At 36.3% G+C, this 9418-nt stretch overlaps 1 protein-coding gene across 1 annotated transcript in view; it reads left to right on the top strand.

Annotated features, from left to right (window-relative positions):
* HK1 (hexokinase 1) overlaps nt 1-9418 on the top strand; it is a 71729-nt gene that overhangs the window by 42293 nt on the left and 20018 nt on the right. The window contains exons 10-15 of the mRNA XM_032795216.2: nt 953-1186; nt 3075-3379; nt 5473-5621; nt 5734-5853; nt 7248-7343; nt 8466-8565. Coding sequence (XP_032651107.1) covers nt 953-1186; nt 3075-3379; nt 5473-5621; nt 5734-5853; nt 7248-7343; nt 8466-8565 — 1004 coding nt within the window. The remainder of the gene's footprint in view (nt 1-952; nt 1187-3074; nt 3380-5472; nt 5622-5733; nt 5854-7247; nt 7344-8465; nt 8566-9418) is intronic.

Genomic DNA, 9418 nt, shown 5'->3' on the forward strand with positions numbered 1-9418 from the left:
ATTTAAAGCATGTGAGTATGGAATTACTCGTGTGTTCAAAGTTAGGCACATGCTTAAGTAGCTTGCTGAATGGTGGCCTCCGCTTGTCATTCAAAATTGTGAATTAGTTTATAATTTAAAAAAGTCAACAAGGCATAAAGAAATTCAATTTCTCCAGGCGTGTAGAGGTGTACAGCTGAGATGCTTACTAGTTCCCTGGGGCAACTTACCAAAGGAACTTTAATGGCATTGCTGCTCTTTTTGCTTTGGAGGTGACAAATGACTGGCTTCCAAAGGCTTCTCCATGTCTTTTTACCATCCTGCTCTTACATGTACATGCCATGTTATCAGGTAACATTTGGCAATAGCAATATAAACATGATTATCTACAGTTTAGGTTTGGCTTCACACGTGGTTGAATTATGGCAAAGTCACTAGAAAGTAGACTTGCTCAGACAATCTGGCACAGTGAACAAAATTGCTCCCTGTTGGAGGTGAATCTTATAAACTCATCTTAATTAAGACGTGATACATTTTCTGTCAAAAAATGTACTTGATGCCCAATGGCAAACAAATTTTGAGGGGATGAACAGCATTTTAAATATAGATACCTGAGTATTCCAGCATTTTACATATCTATACATGTGAGCAGAACAGTACGGACAGAACTGGTGCTAACAATTGTTGAAACTACATTGTACCACTGATAGAAATTATTTCATTGGGCTTTACTGAAAAGCTGTATATTCTTAGCAAACATTTTGGCTTTGCTCTCCCTTGTTTTGTACTTCGTGATTTTGTAGTCCAGTTAATAGCGAGATTGACATGGGCTGATATTGCCCTTAACTGCTTTTTCTAAGACCCTTCTCAGACTATTGTCATGTGGCAAAGCACTTGACATCAGATCATGTTACTTAATTATGCATTTTATAATTTAATATTAAAGAGTTCACTGTTAAATTCCTGTCTGTAGAAGCAAAGAAGGTCTGAATAAAGCCAAAGAAATTTTGACACGTCTTGGGGTAGAACCATCCCATGAAGACTGCATTGCCGTCCATCACGTCTGTACAATTGTTTCATTCCGTTCTGCTAATCTGGTGGCTAGTACTCTGGGCGCGATTCTGAATCAATTGCGTGATAATAAAGGAGTAACCAGGCTGCGCACCACGGTGGGTGTGGATGGTTCCCTTTACAAGATGCATCCACAGTAAGTCCTGCTCTTTTTCTATAATTAACATTTGGCATCTGTTAGGGTTCATCGTTCGCAAAGGTCAGACATGTAACATGAGGCCAGCATCTTGATGTGCAGTCACGAATGAGATAAGGAAACAGAAGTTATGAGTGCGCGTATTTATATTGAAGTAAAAATCTCTATGGAGAAATGTTGCCTTTAACTGTAGGATTACGTTAGCAATTCAGAGGAGTCTAAGGGAAGTAGGTAACCAACTCTCATTGACAGTAAGGTTTGGATGCCTGACACACTTATGTGCCTTTGAAAGTCCCAGCTGTAAAGTACAATTTATTTGATCAACAATATAGTTAAATATCCAAAGACTGTACTTTTGTGCCTGTGGGCTGGGCTCCGAGGAGGAAACCCCAGTAATAGAATGTTATTCCTTATTACCTATTTAAACTGAATTGTCATGAAAATGACTTTGATAACCCCATTTCTCCAGTGTTCCCTTGCTTATACTTGGAAGTTAGAAGGAAAAAGTAGTGTCTGGCTTTCCTTGTCCTTATAAAAGCAGCTTATTTTTTTCTCTGTTTCTAAGCTGCATTTTTATAATGCATTAGTTCAGATTTATGTAAACTTCATAGAGGAGACAGTCTTATTTTTTAAATGCATATCAGAGTTACCATTTGGCTTGTTTAGTCACTTGAAGATATTCTAGTTCTAACAATCAAAGCCTGGGACATTGGTTTAGTCTTGCAGACACTTACCTGTGACGTCATGGGTTAGAGTTAAGCATGTGCAGAAGTATTTGCAGGATCAGCACCAAAACCACAAAACTGATAGAAATAACAAGGGTGCAGGCTTGATTTCTTTAGTATCCTTCATGTGCAGAGGCTAGAATGTTTTTCATAATGAAGTGATAATCTGTTTCATAAATTAGTCCTAACAAATGGTTTTACTCTGGTCTTCAATACCATTGTCATCACACATCAGAATGTTGGTGTACACAAAAGCTGGAAACGTGTACTACTTCTAACGAGCAGTATCTAGTTGGAAAAGTTGGTTACTTAAAATACTGTGATACTGCTTTGGGGGTGGAGCATATAGTATAGCTCTATTGTAGATGGAACATAAAGGAGAAGGATAAATATTTTGTGTGGAGTATTTTTGGAAGAAACAAAAATGTTTGTTTCTTAAATCTTTTTTTGTGGAAATTTTCTGGTATTTTGGTGAATATTTTTTTTAATTTTGTTTGTTCAAAATGAAAATATTCCCTGAAAGTATTTTGATATGGGAAAAACACTATTTTTATCACTTCTTCTAGATATCAAGTATCTAGTGCATGCTGTTTGTTTGTTCTGTTTTTAATTTATAAGCTAATATTTTGAGTTTTAAAATGAATTTTATGTGTTTCCCCTTAAGTGTTAAAAAGAAAAATCATCAAATTATTGTGATTCCAGCTAAAGGGAATCTACAATAACATAAGAGATGCTATAGTAGCTCACACCATAGGGTGATCCAGTTTGACCCTGATATGTCCTCTTAGGAGGATGATATTCTGAGGGTTCTTTTCCCTGGCTTTTGCTAGGATAATATCTGAATTCAGGAAAAAATTTGTCTATGGGATAAATACTTTTCCACTCTACCCTTTTGTCATGATGATCCCACATAAAAGGAAAGACATACGTCAACTTGTGTGATATGAGGAAAGCACTGCCCAAGGAGGTTTGGGGCTCGTGCATGCTTGGTTGGTACACTTGCAGGGAAAAACCCGTTGTTCAGCAGAAAACAGGGACTGGTAAATTTCAAAGATAGAAAAGCTATTTCCCATGCTCCTTTCATGTTTTACAGCCAGTGGTGACCAGTGCAGATTTTTAAGCTGACCAGAGAGAGATTACGGTTTTATTTTCTTCTCTTACAGATATGCCAGACGCTTGCAGAAAACAACGAGGCGATTAGTTCCTGACTCTGACGTGCGATTCCTTCTGTCTGAGAGTGGCAGTGGAAAGGGTGCTGCAATGGTCACAGCAGTAGCATACAGGTTGTCCGCGCAGCACAGGTTGATAGATGAGACTCTGGCTGAATTCAAGCTTACTCATGAGCAGCTGTTGCAGATTAAAAAAAGGATGCGAACAGAAATAGAAGCTGGGCTGAGGAAGAAAACTCATGAAAATGCAAAAGTAAAAATGCTGCCTACCTTTGTTCGCAGCACACCAGATGGAACAGGTAGTTTCATTATAATTGATGCAAGAGCAGCACGGTAAATACTAGGGCGGTTGATTAATTACAGTTAACTCATGCAATTAACTAAAAAAAAAATTAGTTGTGATTAAAAAAATTAATTGTGATTAATTGCAGTTTTAATCGCACTGTTAAACAGCATAATACCAATTGAAATGTATTACATGTTTTTGATGATTTTCTACATTTTTAAATACCTGTATATTGATTTCAGTTACAACACAGTATACAAAGTTGACAGTGCTCACTTTATATTATTTTTATTACAAATGTTTGCACTGTAAAAATGGCAAACAAAAGAGAGAGTATTTTTCAGTTCACCCATACAAGTACTGTAGTGCAATCTCTTTATCGTGAAAGTACAACTCGCAAATATAGGGGTTTTTTGTTACATAACTGCACTTAAAAACAAAATTAATGTAAGACTTTAGAGTCTACTGTGTAAAACTTGAGTCCTCTGGAACGGTGGTTGAAGCACAAAGAGACATATGCATCTTTAGTGCATCTGGCATATAAATATCTTGCAACACCGGCTACAACAGTGCCATGCGAATACCTGGTCTCACTTTCAGGTGATATTGCAAACAAGCGGGCAGCATTATCACCTGCACATGTAAACAAACTTGTTTGTCTTAGTAATTGGCTGAACAAGAAGTAGGACAGAGTGAACTTGTAGGCTCTAAAGATTTACATTGTTTTATTTTTGAATGAAGTTTTTTTGTACATAATTCTACACTTGTAAATTCAACATTCATAATAAAGAGATTGCTCTACAGTACTTGTATTAACTGGATTGAAAAATACTATTTCTTTTGGTTTTTACTGTGCAAATATTTATAATAAATATAAAACCAGCACTGTACACTCTGTATTCTGTGTTGTAATTGAAATCAATATATTTGAAAATGTAGAAAATATCCCAAACTATTTAAATAAATGGTAATCTATTTAACAGTGCGATTAATCATGCAATTAATTTTTTATCACGCGATTAATGGTGATTCGTTTTTTTAATTGCTTGACAGCCCTAGTAAAGCCCTTCATAGCAGACTGTACTTCCAGCCAAGCAGGATGCTGTGGTGCAAGAAAACAAAAAAACATAAACTTGGAGCTGAAGTGCTAGTTTGTAATTTAATGAATTGGATCCAGCTAATGGATTTGTGTCTGGAGTAGAGTCTGTGTTCACTACAAAACTCTTAAACCACCAAAAAGAAGAAATTCTGAATCAAGACTATAAGTCCTCTTTTAACACAACATCTTCTGTAAGATAGAGTGGCAGTTGTGAGCCTATACATAAATATAAATGCAGCTCCCTGCCCTACTGCTTTTGACTAGTTGAGAGCTTACAGGTACTTTTGCCTCATCTAGTACTTAGTGCAAAATCTGTAAGTCAGTGGGAGTGTTTGACAGCTTTGACTCCAGTCCATGAAAAGTGGCTGGTTCCATTCTCATCGTTCCTATATAGGTAGGGTTACCAGATAGCAATTGTGGAAAAAATGGGATGGGGGAAGGAGGTAATAGGCACCTATATACAAAGAAGTCCCCCAAAATGGGACTGTCCCTTTAAGAACAGGACATCTGGTCACCGTATATATAGGAATAGATACCTCAACCAGTAGAGGCAGCCTCATGCTTTCTCTTGTCTTCCATACACAGCAGAGAATGGCCACTCCCTTTTTTTTCCTCACCTCCCCATGCCTGTCTCAAGCACATGTACAGCTCAAGACCACACTCTGCAATTGCTGAAGCAGGAACATAGCACCATCTGCTGACTTTCTGGAGAATTCTTCACTTTTTAAAGAAAGTGTAGTTGAGTTGAGCATGTGCAGTGGCAAAGATCACCCAGTCATTGTTGTCTTTTTTTGAAGGAGCGGCAGCTATATGGCAATGTATTTCTTCTGTTCTTTTCAATAAGCAGGGAGAAGGTTTAGAATGAACACGAAAAATCTTAAAAGCCTTCAGATGATTGAGAGAACTTTCAGGGCCTCATGCCAAAACGCCTGCTTGGAAAATGAAAAATGGACACCTGCTTACGCTTTGTTTTTGTGTTCCTAAAATGTATACATATTTTGTTACAGAGAATGGAGATTTTCTGGCTCTGGATCTGGGAGGAACAAACTTCAGAGTTTTGCTTGTGAAGATCCGTAGTGGTAAAAGGAGAACAGTTGAAATGCATAATAAAATATATGCTATTCCTATAGAGGTCATGCAGGGTACTGGAGAAGAAGTGAGCATTTCAATTTCTTTTTAGCATTTTCACTTATTTGCAAAGAATGTATAAATATATATTTAAATAAATATGACTAATTGTAATAATGTTCATATATTTCTTTTTTAAGCTGTTTGATCACATTGTTAGCTGTATCTCAGACTTCCTGGATTACATGGGAATAAAAGGCGCACGACTTCCCCTTGGCTTTACATTTTCCTTCCCTTGCAAGCAGACCAGTTTAGATGCTGTAAGTTTTATAATATCTTGTATCTTTTGAATCTGTTCATTAGAGCTTCTTCTGGGCCTGATTCTCCACCCTCACATGGGCTGCATAATGCTTACTCACATGAGTAGTTCTATTAAAGGTTGCAGTGGGAATGCTTGTGTGAGTAAGTCTGTGGAAAGAGTTGCAGAATTATGTGCCTCAAATGTAATATTGGCTTCTATAGTAGAGTAACATTATTCTATTCAACACTGTGTTAGAAAGATGGCTTTCTCTACCACATTTTCATATCAAATTCAACATCTACTGCATGTGGTAACATTCTGAGTAGTAGCATTCTTTTCCTGTAATGTGATTTTTTTTTTTTTCTTTGGCTAAGGTTGTAGCATCTTCAAAGTGCAAATGTCCTTTATCTGGGACAATGGCACCCACATTTCACTTTTTTTTTTTCCACTTGCATTTTCAGTGTTGAGCTGAATATGGAATGATTTAATTAGCAGATTGCTTTGTAATTCTGGAGATTTTGTCATTCAATTAGAATTCATTGCTTTAGTCCAAATTAAAAAGTTGATGCAAATTTTGAAGAGGCAAAGAGACCTTCTCTCTAAACGTAGCTTCACAGTAAAATATTTGAAATTTGGAGTAAGTGGAAAATTCATATTGAAGATAAGAGTAATATTCATATGTAAAGGAGTGCACCAATAAGAGTCCTTTTGAATCTTTAAGAGACTTTTTTTTTTTTTCACTCTAAAGTGCATACTTTACAGTTTGTAAAGTGAGTATTTGTCTGTCAGGTAAGCATTTTTAAAGTTAAAAAGAAAGCCATAACATGGTGAGCTCTGTCCAAAAACTATGGTTGAGGGTGAACCACCTACAGTATTAGGGAATACAATTAATCACCTTCATCTTGAAAATTGATCCTTTTACCAAATGAGTTAAGAGCTGTTCCAGCTGGGAGAGAGAACCTGAGCATGACTGAAATGCACAGTATATGCTGTTCCGTAGAGGGTTGTGGTACATTCCTATACTTGTGTTGTATTTTCCCAGAGAATGCTGGAGATGCTCTTCCTTGTTTCAGCGCTCCATATCTGTGGTTCACAGGTGTACAATCCAACAACTGGGTTCCAATCTGTAAGAGTCATAGTCATATCTGTGAGATCACCACTGCCATCTGCATATAATGTGGCATCAGAGTTAGAATGTACAACCCCTCGCTGTGGAACACTGTTGTTTTCTCCCATGGGTTTAACTGCACTTTGCAACAGATATGTTTGATATGTATGTGCTTTTATGTACGTGTATGTATTCAGTCTTTTAAACCTGTGTACTTGTTTCAGAATGTTTTTTTAAAAACTCTTACGTTCTAGTGAAAGACATACTCAGAAACTTAGTAATGAAAATGTCTTTTTTTTTTTTAGGGTATCCTCCTCAACTGGACCAAAGGCTTTAAAGCTACTGATTGTGAAGGAGAGGATGTAGTGCATTTGCTTAGGGAAGGAATTAGAAGGAGAGAGGTGACATTTCAATATTTTATTATTTTCTTGAATGTATTCGTTAACTTGATTGTGTGTGATAGAGTTCTTACGCCTCTGGCATTCTGTCATTGATGAATTTGGATGCACTTTGCTTTTGTATTTACACAAATGGTACACATCTTACAAAAGGGCTAGGAAATACACACAAGAAAGATTCTTGCCAAACAAAACTGCTTGTTTCTCCATGTTGGTTGCTTTGTGGGGTAGCGTATGTAGAGTCCAGTTGGTATGTAGGAGCTGTGAGGGGATGGAGCATGCTCAGTGCAGATGAAATCTTCAGGGAATTTATTTGCCAAACTTTAACACATCTCTACTGAGCATGTGTGAACTAACATTTTTCAGAGGCATGTAATTCAGACAAATTTATGTGAATTTTCATTGGGATGACAAAAGGCACATCCCTGACATCAATGCAATACCCCTGTCAAATTTCAGGTTCCTGCTCCAAAGAATGGAGATACTAGAGTTTCTCAACAAAATGCTTGTAAGAGTGGATTTTTTTGTTTTTTTTTAATTTACTAGGCAAAACAACATATTTTTCCCTGTTGTATTCTTGGAAATGGCAGAACTTTTCTAGGCAAAATTTTCCAGAACAATTCAGCCTGAGAAAACCAGCAGGCATGGAAAGTTTCATCCTGCATGGTTTAAGCTTGATGCAGTTACAAACAACTGAAAATAGGATCTTATAATGAAAAGCTTTGAGCAACATTCACTATATGACTGCCTATAGAGTGCGTGCGTGTGTGTGCATGCGTATGTGACTAGTGAGTGTTATCTCATTCCTATATAAGCAGTTAATATTAAAAATGTCCTAACCTAAATTGGTATTTCCACTGCAATAAAGTAGTATACTGTACAACTCCAGCACAGTATGCCAGTAAGTCATGATACCTGCATGCAAATTATATTACTTATTGTTTTAAAGGAAAAACATCTTTTGATTCTTGAATATTAAGTGTATATTTTTATTCATTTGTACTCAGCACATTTTAGACAGTTGGTTAATTCCTTGCAACCTAACAAACATTGCAAGGGTTGTTTTGATATATTGCAAACAAAGCAATACTTTTTTTCTATAGAAATATATTTTTTTCTTCAAAGGAATTTGACTTAGATGTTGTGGCAGTGGTGAATGATACAGTAGGCACTATGATGACTTGTGCATATGAAGATCCAAATTGTGAAATAGGACTCATTGTGGGTAGGTATTAATTACTTTTTATTTTTACTTCAGCTGTAGTATATCCTTAGAAACAAATAATTTTGTTCAATTAAGACTATTAGGATACATGATTGGCTGTGTTTCCTCTTAATTCCTATTGTTAACTAAATCTGTATTTGGGATGTTTGTGGAGTTTCTTCAAACCTGACTTAATGTGTCTTCTTATGATGAATAGGATAATAGTTTCCTTGAGAAGTGTAATCTGAATCCATACAATATTTTTAAAACTTAGACGTGAATATATATTAACAGGAGAAATGTGCTGTTTCCCCCATTACTATTTTTGACAGTTTCATTTTAATACAGAGAATACAGAAGTGAAATATAGCGTTTGACTAATAGACATTCCCCAGAACCATCTATTTAAGTCAGTTAGGTGAAAAAAATGAACAAATACATTAGTTCTTTTTTGTTTGATCATCAGAAATATTGTCTAATAAATATGAACCAATACTGAATATTTTAACTTGAAAATAAGTCTTTCACAGAATTAATGCAAAAGTGAGCTTAAAGTTGCCAGTACATGGTTACCCATTAGTTTATTCTGTAATATGTATCCCTAACTCACTAGTATGATGACCCACAACTTTTTCTTGAACATGAGGTCTGCCCAAGACAAACTTGTAAAGCAAAGCACACCAAATGAAACCTGCAGAACACCTTTAAAAGATGAGCCTGGGAGCTTTAAATTCACAACTTTGCGAGACACTAAAAATCATGGACTGAATAAAGACACTGGAATTATGGCTTATAACAACAATCTATAACCCACTAACACTCAGTGATGAGCTGCCAAAATATTGACAGGTTCCCTCCTCCTCACCTCACCCCC

Source organism: Chelonoidis abingdonii, chromosome 15, assembly GCF_003597395.2.
Source record: "Chelonoidis abingdonii isolate Lonesome George chromosome 15, CheloAbing_2.0, whole genome shotgun sequence".
Lineage (NCBI taxonomy): Eukaryota > Metazoa > Chordata > Testudines > Testudinidae > Chelonoidis > Chelonoidis abingdonii.